At 47.8% G+C, this 17,028-nt stretch overlaps 2 protein-coding genes across 5 annotated transcripts; both read right to left on the bottom strand.

The window, feature by feature from the left end:
- Positions 1-4,010: 4,010 nt before the first annotated feature.
- On the bottom strand, positions 4,011-6,307 carry LOC1277890 (chitinase-like protein Idgf4). The gene is made up of 2 exons (XM_317398.5): positions 5,708-6,307; positions 4,011-5,349 (listed from the first exon to the last, which is right to left on the bottom strand). The coding sequence occupies exons 1-2, from the start codon at positions 5,841-5,843 to the stop codon at positions 4,142-4,144; spliced, it is 1,344 nt and encodes a 447-aa protein (XP_317398.3). The 5' UTR covers positions 5,844-6,307; the 3' UTR covers positions 4,011-4,141.
- A 438-nt stretch (positions 6,308-6,745) lies between these two features.
- Positions 6,746-16,252, bottom strand: LOC4578332 (chitinase-like protein Idgf4). 4 transcript variants are annotated; one of them, XM_061659293.1, is made up of 4 exons: positions 12,326-12,399; positions 9,501-9,544; positions 7,389-8,112; positions 6,746-7,308 (listed from the first exon to the last, which is right to left on the bottom strand). In XM_061659293.1, exons 1-4 carry the CDS (start codon positions 12,397-12,399, stop codon positions 6,834-6,836), a joined length of 1,317 nt encoding a protein of 438 aa, XP_061515277.1. In that variant the 3' UTR covers positions 6,746-6,833. The 4 variants fall into 4 exon arrangements, with proteins under 4 accessions (XP_061515277.1, XP_001237925.2, XP_061515276.1 ...); XM_001237924.2 differs by lacking the exon at positions 12,326-12,399 and having other exon boundaries at positions 9,501-9,948; XM_061659292.1 differs by lacking the exons at positions 6,746-7,308; positions 7,389-8,112; positions 9,501-9,544 and adding exons at positions 11,206-11,871; positions 16,113-16,252 and having other exon boundaries at positions 12,213-12,454.
- Positions 16,253-17,028: the final 776 nt, after the last annotated feature.

Here is a 17,028-nt window from a genome sequence, read left to right as displayed (position 1 = left end):
ACCAAGCACTTGTGCCATTGCAGCAGTCCGACTCCGACGTTTGGGAGTCAGAACCAACACAAACATATTGACAGTGATGCATATTTAATCAATAGGGAAAACCCTATGTCTGCCTACTCTGAAATTCCCTTTAGGGGCACTCTAGCTGCAACTGGACCGTCCTGCAAAAACAGAACCACCCCAGAAGTGGTACTCATTTGGCAAGCTGCTGGAGTAGGGAAAGAGATACAGAACAAACAGCAGAAGCAGCAAAACTGACCTGACGGATGGAAGGCAAAGTGCTTCGAGAGCCCGTCTGTCTGTCTGTCCGAGCCTGCCAGCAAATCTAACTGGCAACTTAATGAGAATGATCAACATGCTGTGTAAGCATATCCTGGGGCGTTGCGTAGATGAGGTTCTTCTTCCAAAACTGGCCAACGCAGGGCTGTGTGTACACTTGCCGGTGTAATGGACAAGTAATGGACGTTTGAGCAGCTGTGTATGTTTGCCATTAGCTGGAAGATAAGAGCAATGTTTGAAGAATGAAATTATTTATATAACAAGGTTAATTATACAAAATATAAGAAACAACTCACATGGTACTCTGTTTTCACTTCTCCTTTATACTAATTAACCATTTTCGCATGGCCTCCTGCGCTCAATTGTGTCGCCATAACGATCACTACTCGTTAACGGCACCCGACAGGCACACCCTGGTGTGATGGTGTGACGGGAATCAATAGAGCTAACGATAGGAAGCTGTTAAAAGGCACACTCAAACGAACTCGACACCTTTTATGAAGACCCTTACCCATCCATCGGTAGAGGAAGTTGTTCAGAATAATGGCACCTCTCCGTCGCAACCGCTGCTCTGGTGAAAGCGAAACATGAAACGTTCCGTCGTCGCTAGGCTTTTTTAATTGGATTTTCTCACCACTTTATAGTTAGTAGATTGTGCAAACAGTGTGCAGAGTGCACAGAAAACAAAGCTGAAGAAAGAAAAAAAACACAACGTCTCACCAACCGCAGTGTGATCTTTTGGGTTCTGATACTCTCCGGCCGGGGGGAGCATTTCCTTCTCCATTAATCACGTTTAATTAAACAGCTCAACGTCTCATAGCACTCTTTGGTACAATTTCTCTTTACTTAAGCACAGTTGCCCTGTACGTGTTTGTGTGTGCGTGTACTTTGTGTGAGATTAAGGAGCGCCACCTGTTTAAGAACAAAATTTGTCCCTCTCTCGTCGCGAAAAGTAGGCAACGCCACCACTGAACGGTCGCTAGTCACAACCAGGCGTCTCCATCAGCGTGCGCGTCACAAGCAAGTCACAGCGGTGCAAAGCGGCGGTACACACATTTTCGGAAGCGTCCAGCGTATAATCCGGTAAGGGAAGGCAATTAAAATTTCTTAAATTACTTTCGCTTCTCATCCCCATCACCATCATCATCGTCGTCGTTCATCGTAAGATGCTTGTTTGGGGATTTATTTTCCTTCTCTCTGGGCTCCAACACCACTTGGTGTGCCGTTTTCCCTTGCTCCCTAACTAATTGTACTAATCTTTGCTCATTTGTTTTCCGGCTTCCGGCTCGTCCGGCGGGGCAAATTGTTTACTAATGACTCTGCTTATGCCTGTACGAGGATGTGCTTCCCGGGTCGTTCGTTGCTTTATGGGGAGGGATTGTCCCGTTTGTTTGCTGTTTTTGTTTCTCTTTTCCTTCTGCCCATGCGCCTTCATTATTTATGTCGTGTGACCCCTTAGATGGCAAGCATAATTGTACGGGGAGGGTGTAGGAATTCTCTGTCCTCTAGGATGGCCTTTTTTTGCTTTGTGTTTGTGCTATTTGCTCTATCGGAAGGTCCATTAATTGTAGGTGTAGCGCCAATTTTGGCCATTCTGTAGATGCAGTTCTAGCAAGAAATGGAGAAAAGACACGATCTGAGTCATAAAATTTGCATTAAGTGCTGTTTCGTTGTTTTCTTTACGTAATGACACGAAAAAAGCACAAACAGGATCAGAGGACGGTCGTTTACATATTGAGAAAGTGGCATTTTTTGCTCATGAATAAATAATAACGTTCATTTGAGAACACCACAGAGTGAGAAATATCATGGTGCATTTTAAATATTCATACCAGGAACCATTATCGGATTCTTGGTGTGTTTGGTTATTTAATTGCTTCCAGGTCCGAGTGCTGGATTCAAACAGAGTGAAATGTTTCTTTTCCTTTTAAGCACAACAATTCGAACGTTTCTTAGTATTTTTATTGTTGATTTTTTCCTCTTACTGCTTGTGGTTGTTGCTCCTTATCAACAGAGCTCATCGTTGGTCAATTCAACAAAGCGCATTAAAATTCATCGCATCACTCGTGTTCGGAAATGTTCAAATTACGACAAACAAGTTTAAATTTGCAGACAGTGCTTCCGCGGCCGGTCGACGCTTGTTTATTCCCGAGAAGAAGAAAAAAAACACGTTTTCAAGGAAAACCCTTATGTGCCTTGAATGAAATGCTTCTCACGTTTTTGCCTTTCTTCCAACCGGACGTACGAATCAATCGAACGAGAGCTGTTGGGTAGTAGCATTCTATTGACTGGTTGCTTTCGTGAGGGAAAATTGATTCGTCCAAATAAGCTAGCACATTGGTTGGAAAATAACAATGTGTGGGTTTGCTGTTGAAATTCAAACAACGAATAAACTCCTAAAGAATGTAGATTCTTCTGTTTGAGAACGTATAAAGGGGCCGAACCGTAGTATTGAATTTTATTGACATGTTAATTATTCTCAAAAACTCTTCAAAACAATCTCATATGCACTCGATGGAACTAACTCATGCATTCCAAGAACTTTGACAAATGTTGGTCCTTTGCGTCGACACAGCCAACCCACATTGCCTCCAAAAGCTCATGATTGCATTGAATCATGTTGCTGACATTTCTAAGTAAGTTTCCAGCAAATTCAAACGGTTGAGTTTTCGCTCCTTCCCCTTCCAATTTGCAAAACCCACCTCGACCCTCGAGCAGCTCGGTGTGCAATCTGAAAGCACCCTAAGGCAATGTTGCCCTACAAAATGTGTACTGCTGCTGCTGCAAATCGAATATAGGTTGCAGAAGACCAAGCAATTCACCCGTTCAATGTTTACACGTGCGGCCCAATAGAAAGCCTTTTACCCCCACCGCAGCGATACGGAAGGGTTTGGAGCCATTTTGCTAGCTCTCGAGTTTCCTTTCCAGTGGAAAAAGCAGCAGCAGCCGAAACAGCAAACCAAACACACACGCTTCTGGTGCTCGGTGCAGCATTCGCACGGTTCCTTTACTACACTGTGGTGCGCGCACCATACCTTCGCGCAAAGCATTTGTTTGCGTACTTCACAATAAAAAGCTACACGCCACTGCTGCTGCTGCTGCTACTGCTGCTGCGTACTGTGTTCCCGTTTGGCGGACACGTGTATGGTTTCCCGCTGCCTGCACATGACATTTACTGCTGCTGCTGCACAAAACACACAAACAGCCACAAGCTCCCTTCTGCAAAAGCGATCAGCAGGAAAAAGGGGAGCATACAAAAAAAAACCCCCGAACAGAACAAACCGACCGGGAGGTTTTTTGTACAAGTCCTAGTTCAACAAGAAATTCACTTCCGATTGCATTCGCAGACAAAATCAACATGCATTGTAGGGTTCTTCAACACACGATGCACACCAACTCTAGTGTAGAGAAGCTTCCGGTAGAACCCGGTAGAAAGTAACAAAAGCCTAACGCAACACAAAAAAACAAACTGGGAGGAAATTGAAGTTGTTCGTACGCTTTTGGGGCGGTTTTGGGATTGGCGAAGGAAATGTGTGCTTTTCCCTTACTCAACAGCGCATCAGGAATGTTCTAGTGAAGTGTAAACGTGCGAACAAAACAAGCATTCGCTTCATCCCTGCTAGTTCACGATTGAGCTACATTAATTTACTGGAAATAGTCAATACTGACCTTTGACCTTCTTTATAACCCTTGTTTCAAGCACCTAAGAATCTCCTCTTAAAATCATCAAGTATGAATCAAAATCAGTTAAAAACATTTATTTGTGAGTTGTCGATCACACTCGTTGTCTTGGTATGTAAAAGCGGATACAATCCTTCGTTAATGCTACGTCCTTACGCCCTAAACCGAACACCCCCAGCACCTACAGCCGGTACTTGGCCGCACGCAGGATCGGGAACTTATCGCCCGAGCACGTGCCACGGAAATCGTCCAGCCCCAGGTCGTTAATCGAGATACCGCCCAGCCCCTTCGCCTTCACGTACGCCGCCTTGTTGCCCGCACTTTCCGGATCCTCGTACGACAGCCATATGCCATGCTCATCATTCTCATCCGGAATGCGGAACGCGTACGGCCCAAAGCGCTTCGTAGGATCGTTGATCTTGCGCAACGGATACTCCGCTCCCTTCAGATTCGCATTGCCCGGGTTTGGCAGCTTGGCACACACCTCGCCGAAGCTGTAGAACCCGGGAACGTTGGTGTACGGACCAGCCGGCGAAGGACCGTCGGCCGGAATCGGGGGAACGCCCGTAATGCCGGAATCGCCCACCAACCGCCAGCCCCGACCGTACGTCGCAATGCCCACCACGATCTTGTCCAGCGGAGTGCCCTGCGAGTGCCACGCCTTCACCTTATCGTCCACATTGTTGCCCACGACACGCTCCGCCGGTTCGTAGATCGGGGCGGTGTAATCGCCCTCCTTCGGGTTGCGCTCCGGTGTCTGCTGGTCGTACGCGGCCACATTCACGTAGTCAATGTTATCCTTCAGCAGGGGAATGTCCAGGAAGATGGTCTGATTGACGTGCGGCAGCTGCGTGTACCCCAGCTGGAACTTATCGTGCACGAACGCATTCTTCAGATCGCGCACCAGTGCGGTAAATTCTTCCCGATGCTCGTCCGCCTTCGGATCGAGCACGCTGTCACCGGTGAACAGCTTCTTGAATCCGTGCCACACTTTACCGGTCCAGCCGCGAATGCGTTTCGGTTTCGTCTGCGGGAACTGCCAGGCCAGATCGAGCCCATCGAACTCGTACGTCTTCAGCAGCGAGTACGCACTGTTCACGAACGCCGTACGCGAGCCGCCCGATTCTAGCAGCGTTAGATACTTCTCGAACGGTTTCTCCTCGCCCAGATCACGGTAGTTGCCGACGCTCAGGAACACCTTCAGCCCAGGGTAACGCCTTTTCAGTGTGGTCACTGCTCGGAAATGGCTCTTGCCCGAGTCCAGATCGAGATCTTCGTTCAGCGAACGCAGCCGGTACGTTTCAGCGTTCACGCCCGCATAGCCGTACATCAGATGGGTACAGAAGGGTAGCGCTAGCTCAATATCGGACACGGTCACTTTACCGAGACCTACAAAAAAGGAGGAAAGAAGATGAGAATAAGCAGATGCAGACTTTGAGCTCAGGGTCAGACAAAAGGAGGCGGCGATCGAAACGCGGGATAAGCGAGACTGAGACGCGATCAAGTGATTAATTTACATGCCAATCAACTGCACTTGCGAACGTCTCTACAGAGCACGAACCGTCATCGGCTTAATCATATTACAACCATAATTCTACTGGGCCAGTACAGTGTGCCTGATAAAGCTCTCTACCCTTGTGTGCGCTTATCACCTTGACTTGAACGCACACAAATGCAGCCTAAGTGAGTTTAATTAATCACACAGCGGGGCACTGCGATCGTGTCTGTCACCCAAAACCGTTCTTACCTTCCCTCAACGCGTTGCTACCATCGTAGTAACAAAGCACCTTCGGTCCCGTTGTTGCGTTCTGTCCTTGCACGGACGACACTTCCAGCATGCCCAGCACCAGGGCCAGGACGCCTAACCTCCACACCGACCACATCTTTATCGACGACCACAAGGGACAACAGAACAACGAACGATCGCGGCTTCTTTCTAGCAGCTTCCACGACGACTCGCACCAAACTGATACGAACGCCCGGGCACAGATCAGCTCTTATAACGGCTCGACCATGGGTGCTCGGGTGCGATTCGAACCGGCGGAGCCCTTTCTCTTGATGAGTGAATCGCACACAGCCTCTCATCGGGCAAGCGCTCGAGAGTTCCAGATCGAGCAGATGGGAAGCATCTTTTTGTTGCTGCTTCTTCTTTTTCCTATCAGCTCAATTCTTGTCTGGAGGACCGGTTTCTCCTGTGCGTTTGTTGTGCATCAAAACTGGATTTGTCAAAAGTCGTCTGTTTTCGGATGCCTTCCTAACAGCCTAATCCCCAAATGACCCCGGCCTAAAACTAGACTCCGACCTTAGGATGATTTATGGTGTTTTAGTCCGACAAGATCTCGCATCTCGCTTGATAGATTGATCGCAGGCCTCTTCACTCTTTTTCTTCTTCTAGCCCCGGCAATAAACATGATTGTTCGTTTATTTCGGTACACCGGCTCACGGGGCTAGGCGAGGATCGCGGACGAAATGTTGTTTTTGTTGATGCTGTGTCACTTGCCCTGTTAGCCGAGTCCGCTCGATCCATGATAGTGCCGGTTGTTTACGTCGGAATATAATTCCCTCCTACTCCACAACAAAGTGATTCAATTGGTTATGGGTTTTTGCTGCGGTTGTTTTGCTGAATGGTTGATGAAGAGTAGTTTCTTAGAATTGAACAGCTGATGAATACAATAGATTCAGCAAATCTGTGAGCCTAGTTATGATGCTGATCCTACTTAACTAGCTCATATGAGATTATAATCTTCTTTCCTCCAACAACATTAAAAAAAACACCTCCAAGTCATTCCATTCTATGTCATTTTTTATTCAAAATAAATCATTATCCTCTAAAATAAGGTGTAAAACAATAAACTCCCATGCGCTCGCTCTGTCTACAGCCGGTACTTGGCGGCACGCAGGATCGGGAATTTCTCGCCGGCGCAACTGCCACGGAAGTCGTCGTACGACAGATCGTTGATCGCAATACCGCCCAAATTCTTTGCCTTCACGTAGCCCGCCTTGTTGCCGGCCGTATCCGGATCCTCGTAGCTCACCCACACACCGTGCTCTCCGTTACTGTCCGGCAGACGGAACGCGTACGATCCGAAGCGCTTCGTTGGGTCGCCAACCTTGCGCAGCGGAGCGTCGGCACCCTTCAGGGCGGTGTTGCTCGGGTTCGGCAGCATAGCGCACACTTCGGCCCAGCTGTAGAAGCCCTCGGTTTGCGTTTGCGGACCCGGATTGGAAGGACCATCCGCTGGGAGTGGTGGGACACCGGTAATGCCCGAATCGCCGTTCATCTTCCAGCCACGTCCGAACGTGGGGATCGACACGATCAGCTTCGATGCAGGAGCGTTGTTCGTAAGCCTGTGCATATTACGAAGGAAAAACAGGTCGTTATAAATCTATTCTACAACATCTTCCAAGCGTTCTTTCGATCAACTTACCATAGACGAACCTGTCCATCGACATTGTTACCAGGGACACGATCGCTCAGCTCGTACAGTGGAGCAGCATGATCCGCTTCCTTCTTGTTGCGCGTCGGCGTCTGCTGATCGTACGCGGCAATGTTCACAAAGTCCAGATAGTTAATGATGGCCGGAATGTCCATGAACACCGACGAGTTCACATGGGGCAGCACGGTAATACCCAGCTGGTATCCATCCGAGCGGAACGCATTCTTCAGCTCACGCAGCAGTGCCGTAAACTCCTCCCGATGCTCCTCAGCCTTCTCATCCAGCACACTGTCGCCGCTGAACACTTTCTTGAATCCGTGCCACACACCACCCAGCGTCGAGCGGACCTTCTTCGGCTTGTTCATCGGGAACTGCCATTCCAGATCGACACCATCGAATCCGTACGTCTTCAGCAGCGAGTACACGGAGTTGATGAAGGTGATGCGGGCAGCGCCTGACTCCAGCAGCGTGAGGTACTTGATCGAGGGCTCGGAGAACTTGTAGCCTCCGAGACCGAGCAGCACCTTCAGCGAAGGATACTTGCTCTTCAGCTGCGTCACCGTGCGGTAGTTGCCCTTGCCCGTGTCCAGATCCAGGTTCGGTTGACGGCTAACCGCTTTGTTGGTTTCGACATCGATGCCAGCATAACCGTAGACGAGATGCGTACAGAAGGGCAGGGCGGCATCAATGTCAGCGAGCGATACTTTTCCCAAACCTGTAAAGAAACGTTTCACAAACAAATGTGTCAGCCTGTACTGCAATCAAATCTTTTGCAACACCAATTGTCGAATGTCCTTATCGGGAGGGGAGGGGCTACACTTGCGTGATCTCGGTGACCGGTTCAAACTAATCCACACACCCGGTAAAGGTTATCGGCTGCTGTATGCTCCCGTCCCAAAAGAGTGATAATCAATCGCCGGGGAAAGTGAACCACCGTGCTTGTTAGCTGCAGTGGCTTTTTTGCGCCCATTTTGAAATCCCTCGCCCCCCATTGCCACACGCTCGCAACCGATAACGAACGAAACAAATAGACCGATCGGGGCAGGGAAAAGATCCCCTCCATTTCGTACGCTTTCTTACCTCCAATCGCTTGTACAAAAGGCAACACACAAATAATGACCAAATGAATTTCAGTGCTGTTTACGTAATCGCCGGTGATTTCTACCGGCTTGCTGGCTTACCGGTGTGTGCTGGTGTGTGTGTTTACAAAGTGACCGAACAAAGACGGTGGTGTCAGAACATTCTAGCTTCCCGCTTCCGTCAAGCTCCGTTGGCCTCGCAGTAGACTCGCACTACTCCTCGTAGGTGATAATTGTCGGCTGGCTTGCGGCCAAACAATCATCATAAACCTGTGCCATGGTACACAGGCATGACGCGATTGTCGTTTAAGTATTCAAATTTCAAGCATATTACATTTCAACCCATAACCGTGCTGGTTGTAATTACACCCCGTCTGGCAAATTGGATGATCGTTCCAACAATACATATGCATAAAACTAATTGGCTTATAAGTGCCATTAAATTGTACTTGATATTACAGCACAACAATAATTTTGTGCATGATCTTCTGCAAGATGAAGATCATTCTCGACAACAACTTATTAGCATTTTAAGTAGTTTCTTCTTCTTACTTCCGACTCACTGCAGTAATCGACTTCAATATCTTCAATTGTTAATTAAAAATGTTTAATGCATCTTCACCGTTTTGAGAAGCTAGTCTTGATCGCGTCTTATCTTGATCGTACCCAAACGGCCTCCAAACCGGCTAATCACCTAATCCAATCACAAACTGTATAACAATAACGATTCCACCTTTACCAACGCCTGCTGCGTCTGCGTGTGTGTGTGTGTGTGTGTGTGTGTGTGTGAGTCACCGGTTGGAACAATTGAAAATGAATAAATGACCAAAACGGTGAGAAGCACAACAACGCCACATTACCAATTCGAGGCTCGTCCCTGCAGTTCTCGCACTCGGTGGCCATAAATCGGTCTAGGTCGACAGCACACGCATGACATCACCTTGTTTTTCTCTCTCGCGCACACACACGCACACATCGTTCCAATCGAACCGGCAACCCGGGTGTTATTGCGACCGTGACTTACCTTCGATCAGGAAGTTGGCCGCATCATAGTAGCACAGAACCTTGCTCGGTTGCTGCGATTGCACGTACTGGCTGGTGGCTACCAGCAGCAGCAGAGCGCCGGCAAACTGCTTGCACCACATGATATGAAGCTTCCGGACAAATGAGTCCTTCAGGAGTAGTTTCGTCTTCCGCAAAGCAACACAGACAAACACACGAGCGTCTAGGGAAGATTCCTGTTACACAATCACCTGCACCGATCAGACCTGTACAGTCTAAATGGCCGAGTTGCGACGGTTGAAGTTCGGTTTTATAAGCCGGCCCGGTTCGAGCGGCGGTTTGGCGCACTCACGCTCTCACCCGTTTGCCCTTTCCCGGCACACCACACAACACGGAGTTCGATCTCGCGAGAGAGAGACCCCGCGAGGAGGAGCTCAGCTCTCCAGCGGCTCGCCAGCACAACTGTCAACTGTGTGAAGCTGTGGTGGAAGATGATGATCGTTGAAAGCTTCGAAAGCTTCAGCTTGGTGGCGTTTGAAATAAGCTTCAAGTAAGCGACTCGGTTGGTGAAAACGAAGTATCATTATTGAGTATCTGTGTTTTTTTCTCAATTACGAGCAAACATTTATTATAATCAAAAACTTCATGCTGTACACACAGTTTAACCAAAGGTTTAATATCCAGCAAAACAAACCGCCACAAGTTTATTAATAACTTACGGATTATAGCGTCTCATCACTATGGTAACTATGGTAAAAACTTTCCTTCTCTTCTCAGTGTCCTCGCCGACCAGTCGCCGGTAGTGTGTCCGGTGTTGTAAATTTATTTACCATCCAAGTCATCCAGCATAGCTTGACAAGCAGAACGTAAAGCAAGTGTAAACAACACTCCCCCCACTCACGTCCGATTCAGCGGTTGTCCCTCCACCATGTAACATGCTTAATAGAAATGAAATGAGGTTGTAAGCAACATTTCACCAACCAACAACAAGACGACAAGTTTTCCCTTTTTTCTACTTTCTCTGCCGCATGTCGTTAAGATTGCACCGGACCAGATAAACCATGCCACGGAAAAGGGATCTGTTTAGGACACTGCTGTTGTGTGTGCCACGTCTGCTACCACGAGGACACGTCTGATCAACGATAGCATTCTTCGCCGTGTGTGCGTGGTTGTGTTGGGCGTTCGTGCACCAACGACAATGCATTTGCCGCTGTTTGCCTAACCGACTGTGACTCTGACTCTGTTGCCGGGCTGACGTCGTTGACGCTGAGCTTACTGCAGTGTGGAGCGAGCAAACAAATAAACCTACCACCAGAGAGAAACCTATGTTCAGGACATGGAGAAAAACCGTGTGCTGGAAAAACAGGGCCCCGCTGGTTTACATGCACATGCAAGCACGTCAAGCACACTCCCCGGTGAAGTGCAGCAACTGCAGGGTCCTTCTATGGGCTATGTTTACACACTCGGAACAGACACGATTATGCTGGTTGGTACGCTGGCATGCTGGTACAGTGTGGTGGGTGAATCAGTGCATTTTTCTCCAGCCAGTGTTGGACGGCAGGAAATTGAATTCCCGCCTTCTGTCTGTCGATTCTGTGAAGTAGACGTATTTTTCCACTCAAAACTTACCATCGTTTTGTTCATTCATTCATAACTCTTTTGCAACATTTGCACGACGAATAATAAGCGCTTGCCAAATGGTCAATTGTTATTGTAAAAGGGGGGAGTTTTGTTTGTCTTGGGGGGTTTTTTATTATCAATTCTTCCATAGAAAATCAAATAAATTATGGCTCTTTACACTTGGTCGTCCTATCAGCATGATTCATGTCGTCATTTGTCAGTTGTGAGGAAATGAGTATAAATTTTCAAACAAAAATGCGCTGCCTCTCCTTAACTACCTTCACTTCTTCCCGTTTTCTGTCTGAATTAAATCAAATACTTCTGCCTCGTGTTTTTTCTCGAACGAATTTCTCTGCCCTTCAATTCACATAATTATATCACATTCGTCATCTCCTCTAGTCTCCACTTAAAAGGTCCTTCCGTTAGCACAAAACAGCTTCTTCCCTTGTGTCCGCTTTCCTTGCTGGAATTATACATCTCTCTCTCGCTCTCTCTTTCACTCTACATCTCGGCCTACTAAATGGACGGTGGGTTGCAGCACACAGGGAACAAGGGAACAGGGTGGGCAGCGGAACAGGGCGACCCACTCTACGAACGCTTGTTGATCTTTTCGAACTTGCTCTTGTAGATACCTTCCGGGTCGTACTTGTCGAGCAGTTTCTTCCATTCCTGTGGCTTACGCTCCTCGAGATGGGCGATTACCTTGCGGGAGCTGGTGCGCTGCTTCTCGCTACACTTTTCGCAGTTGGTCTTCAGCGCATCGGGCAGTGTTTCTGTGGGCAGAGAGAGAGAGAGACATTAGCATTCACATTTGATTGTCGGAATTAGCTCTTCATTCCACCGAGTGCGTTACGGAGGGCTGAAGGGGACTTAAGCTAAGGGACGAAGCTCTTGAAAAGCTCCGGCTCTATGAATGGTTAACAAGGTGAATTAACTTAGTAACTGGTACTAAGCACTGAATAGTTGATTAAGTTTCATGCTCATCAAAAAAGTATAAAATTTGTTTCTATCCATTTGTCCAATGCAACAAAACGCCACCGTTCGATCTGTTTTAAAATTAAATTCAATTTAAAATCCCGCCCAATCCAATCCACCCACCAGCCCCGATACTTACTCTTCAGCTCACGACCCTCCTGGGTGCACGGTCCCTTGTCGAGCAGACACTTGAGGTAGTTGTTGAGAATTCGATCGTTCGACAGTACGCGGTCCACATCGATGTTGTCGAACTTGTCGGTGTACTTCTGGGCGCTGGCCAACACGACCACCATCGCGAAAATGGCAACCATCGTCAGGTGCTTCATTGTGCCGCTGTTTGGTTGATTGTTGCTTTCCGTTTCAAGAACTTACGGTACACTGCTGGGTAAGGAAGCAAATGAAAAGCAAATTGTTAGAACTTGTATCGTTTAACGGTAGTTGAGAACTGGTGAAATCAATTTGCTGGGAATAGATGGATGGAATTAAAACGACACTTCAATGTCATTGTCCTTGACTGTGGTTGACTCATCGATGGACAGTGAGATTGATGAAAGCTGTAAAAAGTGTCCTTTAATATGACCCTGAGTTATTCAATCAATGTCTTAACTTTAATTGCCAATATTTCCTAACGATCAAATATTTCAAACGGTCATCATAAAATGTATCGATCGACTAGCACAACAACAACAACAACAACAACAGTCCCAGTACAACAACTCTCCCACCATCCGTATCGTGCTAACGGCAGCGATTACAACGCAATGCGATCAAATTCCTCCACCATTAAAAAAAAAAGAAACATTATCGCTCATCATCATTCCAATCACGGGTAGTGAGCGTACGATAGGCCTTCCCTTCCCCAAGTGGCATTGCACACACGCTTCAGTGAGTCGCGCTGGCAAGACGTCTCTAACAATACGCGAAGTGAAGCGAAACATCGAAGGATACGATACTCCGATTCGCAAAGACCAATTATTCTGACACAACTTGAAAACATCGGCCTTTGTGCAGCGATATTGTCAGCGAAACTTGTCGTTAGTAGAATGGTAACGGTCCAGGCTCATTTCAAGCATCGTTTAATCATCTTCGCGGGAGGAAAAGACGCCATTCTCATTTTTGTTTATTCTCCATCAAAACCAAAGCGCTGAAACGACATTATTATTGCCATGCCCTTTCGTCGTGCCCCCCACGGCGCACGGTACGAAGACACGACAGAATAATTCACCCGATTAGATTAGAACGATCGCGCGCGCCAAAGAATCCGGGCAGGATTCAGGGCACCGTTCTTCCATTCTCGAGCTCTGATTCAATTTAATCTGTTACAGATGCTACTGGTGCTACTATTATAATGCCCCCAAACCCACTCCCCCTCCCCCAAGAACCATTATTGCATTAGCATTCCCGAAGCCCGCAGCCCAAAGCAAGACCGTGGAGCAAGCATTGCCGCCACGCGAAAGCATTGGTACGACGCGCGTGGTACGCTTTTGCGCACAAAATCAAATTATCGTCCCGTTTCTTCAAACCGTGTGCAGCCCGACCGTGATGCGGGATTTTGCAAAAACGGAAAGCGATTTTCCTCTCGACTGGTAGCGGTAATTAATGTAAATCCGACAAATTACCCAAATTTACATCGACTTCTTCTGGCGGCGGTGTCGCTGGGGTTGGAGGATGCTTTCGTCGCTTGAATGGTGACAAACGTTTCATCAGGTCACAGACATGATAAATCGAGAGAGCTTATTGGTGCACAAATTTGATACTGGTGTTTATAACTTATGTTGGGAGATTATTTTTAAAATGCGATTAACATTCAAATCAACACATGGCAACTCGTCTCAAAACCAAGCCGCATGTAAATTCAATTTGATGGCATGAACCCACGCTCGTCTACATTGATTCTTCACCCGCACGTGGCAAAGGATGCTTTTTCTGATTTCGTGGAACCCAATTTTCCAACTGAATAAAGTCTAATCGATTGTGGAATGGAAGCAAATAGGCGAACCGTGTCACTGTTGGCAATTATAGGGCAATTCGCACGTTTAACTCGCTCACAATTCGTTCGAACTGATTCCAAGAAAGCGAAACACCGTTTTTAAGAGTGGTTTGAAGCGGATGAGAGTCTCTTTGATCGTATGATCTCTTCGTAGTACGATTTTTAAACACTTTCATGTGAAAACCTCTCCTCGTAAAGAGTTAAAAGTGTACGCAAAATTACAATTAAAGTGTGAAGCTTATTAGCAAAACCTTTACCTCAATAAGTCTGGCATACAAAATCTCTACCCGCTCTCCACTCAGCTCAGCAAACCTCATTTGTGTTTGATGATTCGCATGCTAATTGCAGTTCACATTACTCGCCACCGCGCACCGCACACGTGCAATGACCACTTCAAGGGCTGCCTCTTACTGCACACCCAGGTAAGAGGGCACACTGCGGCGAAACTCATCGGCGCCGCGGTGAAGGTAAGCTGTAATAATCTTGCGAATAAAAGTGCTTTGGCTCGTTCAGCCCTCTCAAGTGTGCCTCTGAACAGTCGTGAGCAAACAACAGCATCGTGTCAATAATTTCGAATGATTAAAACACGCGTACCTACGTCAAAGGCTTAAAAAAAAGCTCACAGTAAAGGTTCGTTGCGTATGAGCTTTGCGTCATGGTGGTAAAACAAAGTTGTCATAGCAACCGCTAAAAAGATGCAACCCGGACCATAAACACTTCTCTCTCGCTAAAAAAATGCCCACGACGGTGCAGTGGACAATGGACAGTAACACTATAAAACACTGTCCAGTGTTGAAAGCTGAACGCGCCTTTCTACAAAGACACCGTTGCTGCCTATGAGTTGTGTTACTTCAGACGGCTTCTTCGCTCGGGGCGGGACGTGTGCCGAAAACAAACAAAACCAACAACAACAAAAAACGCGCCAACCCACATAACACCCGCCAAAGTCAACTGACCATGACACGAACTTGGCCAACATAGGCGTCTCACTTTCGGAGCTACCTGGTAAATCCCCGGCGGCACAATTATCACCCGTCGGCAATGGGGACAGTCAGTCAGTCAGTCAGCTCAACGGAGAGTGGAAAAGTGTGATAATAATTAAAGATCCCTACTGCCGTGGCCGTCTGTTGTGTGTATGTTACGAAAACTAATATCTTGTTCACCTTCCTCCATCACGTCACCTGCAATATTAATTCCAAACGGTGAGCGACGAGACGAGGGTGAACCTTTTAAAATAAGTAACATTGCAAACACACACACACATTTTAATTAGACTTAGAGCGTACGCCATGACGGCCGTCTCTACACGAGCATTATGTATATCTCACTGTCTATTAAACATCATAGCCGGCGGCAAAGTACACTGATCGCCATAGCAACCAATATAAAAGCAAGATAAAGCACCGGGCAGCGACGACCGCGACAGATCGACACATCGTGGCTGCGCTACATTTCGTGCCTCACTTTTGCAACATGTGTTCGATCACCGAGTCCCAAACCTCCTCAACCTCGTTTCCTTATGGTGTCCAATTTGGAAGTTTGGTACGCCGGCTCCTCTAGCCGCAGTGCTGGTAGTGGTGGTGGTGGATACCGCAGAACCAGCAAATTACATAAGCACAGGCCGGACAGCAACGGAGGCGCTAGCACAGTGGACTACTTTGGCGTGCCCGGCCAATCACACCGATCTCTCGATCGCGTTGCGGGTACCGCGTGGTAAAGGTGAACAGGCGCACCAAAACCGCAATCAACCGCAAGTCCGGCGCGCAAGTGCGTTTCACTTCATTTCAATGCGCCCAAACACCGGATGGGCCAATACGCGTACCAATGCACGCACTATGGATTATGAAATGCTCGGTTTTAAACGCATCATTATGTCACCAGGCTGTCCAGGCTGGGCTTGGTGCGTACTCCTCGCTACCAATAGAAACGGACTTTCCATCGATTGGCCCCAGAATTGAACTCCACACGCACGAGGAAAGTGCACCGTGCACCATTTCACGTAATGTGTAATGCTTTCGCTGTCTCTCTTTCTCTCTCTGTTGCTCTCACCTGTCTAGATTCACTTCTCACGGTGACGGTGTGCGCGAGTACGTTTTCACTTTCGTTGGCGCTGAAACAAGACACGAAAAAGCTCCGTGCGCAACTCTCTATCGGTCACTACTAAACGCTACCGCCGGACCGTGCCTTTGTTTTTATACGTTCCACCACCACTGCCGGCAACAACGCCAGCTTTCTGCCTCCCCCCTCTCTCTCCCTCTCTCTCTCTCTACGCCTTTAAGCGGGTTCGTACCCGAGCAGTGCGCACCATAAACATTACCCGTCTGCCCCCGTCTGCCGTATGTTGGGCACGTTTCGTTTAAGGGTAGTGTAGTTCGTACAAACCAGGGGGCCCCTGTTGTCCCTAAACATGGGTAGAGCAATAGCTAATGTCACGCCGAGACCTCCGTGCGCGAGCGTTCCTTTTTGGACGTTACCTATGGAGTAGCAAGAAGAGTTTAAGGTTGGATCGCATTTAACGGTAACTGCGTAGAACCAAACAGCCAGCAACAAAACGAAACAAAAACCCCACGGGTGCACACATCGTTGTTACATGCTGTTCAGAAGCAGGAAACGCTTCTTTTTTTCGTTTTTACCCAATCCCAAAACTGCTCGAATTATGATGGATGTTGCCTAAATGATGGATAGTGCACGATCGATAGTCGTACGATATCCGTTGGCCCGTGCATGCATGTGTCACTAACTGGTTCTTGCTGTGGCCACCGTCATTGCAGCACGGCCCAGCTGCAAACTGGTTCACTCTCTGCAGCTGACGAAACATAACCTCCCTCCCTTTTCTCGCTCGCCCCTTGATGGTTCCCTAGCATTCATGGGGAGATGCAATGCAGCGTTGCAGCATAAAAACCCCCCGAGAGTTCGTTCACTTCACCACCACTGACTGGTTGGGATTGGGGTGGGATTTTCCCTC

This window comes from Anopheles gambiae, chromosome 3 (assembly GCF_943734735.2).
Source record: "Anopheles gambiae chromosome 3, idAnoGambNW_F1_1, whole genome shotgun sequence".
In the NCBI taxonomy this organism is placed as follows: domain Eukaryota; kingdom Metazoa; phylum Arthropoda; class Insecta; order Diptera; family Culicidae; genus Anopheles; species Anopheles gambiae.
This window is presented reverse-complemented; position numbering and strand designations above follow the sequence as displayed.

Coding starts and splice junctions, on each gene's coding strand:
- LOC1277890 (XM_317398.5), bottom strand. CDS start 5,843: ATGTGGTCGGTGTGGAGGTTAGGCGTCCTGGCCCTGGTGCTGGGCATG. Junction 5,350..5,707: donor TAGCAACGCGTTGAGGGAAG/GTAAGAACGGTT, acceptor CCTTTTTTGTAG/GTCTCGGTAAAGTGACCGTG.
- LOC4578332 (XM_001237924.2), bottom strand. CDS start 9,621: ATGTGGTGCAAGCAGTTTGCCGGCGCTCTGCTGCTGCTGGTAGCCACC. Junction 8,113..9,500: donor GGCCAACTTCCTGATCGAAG/GTAAGTCACGGT, acceptor GTTTCTTTACAG/GTTTGGGAAAAGTATCGCTC. Junction 7,309..7,388: donor GATGGACAGGTTCGTCTATG/GTAAGTTGATCG, acceptor TAATATGCACAG/GCTTACGAACAACGCTCCTG.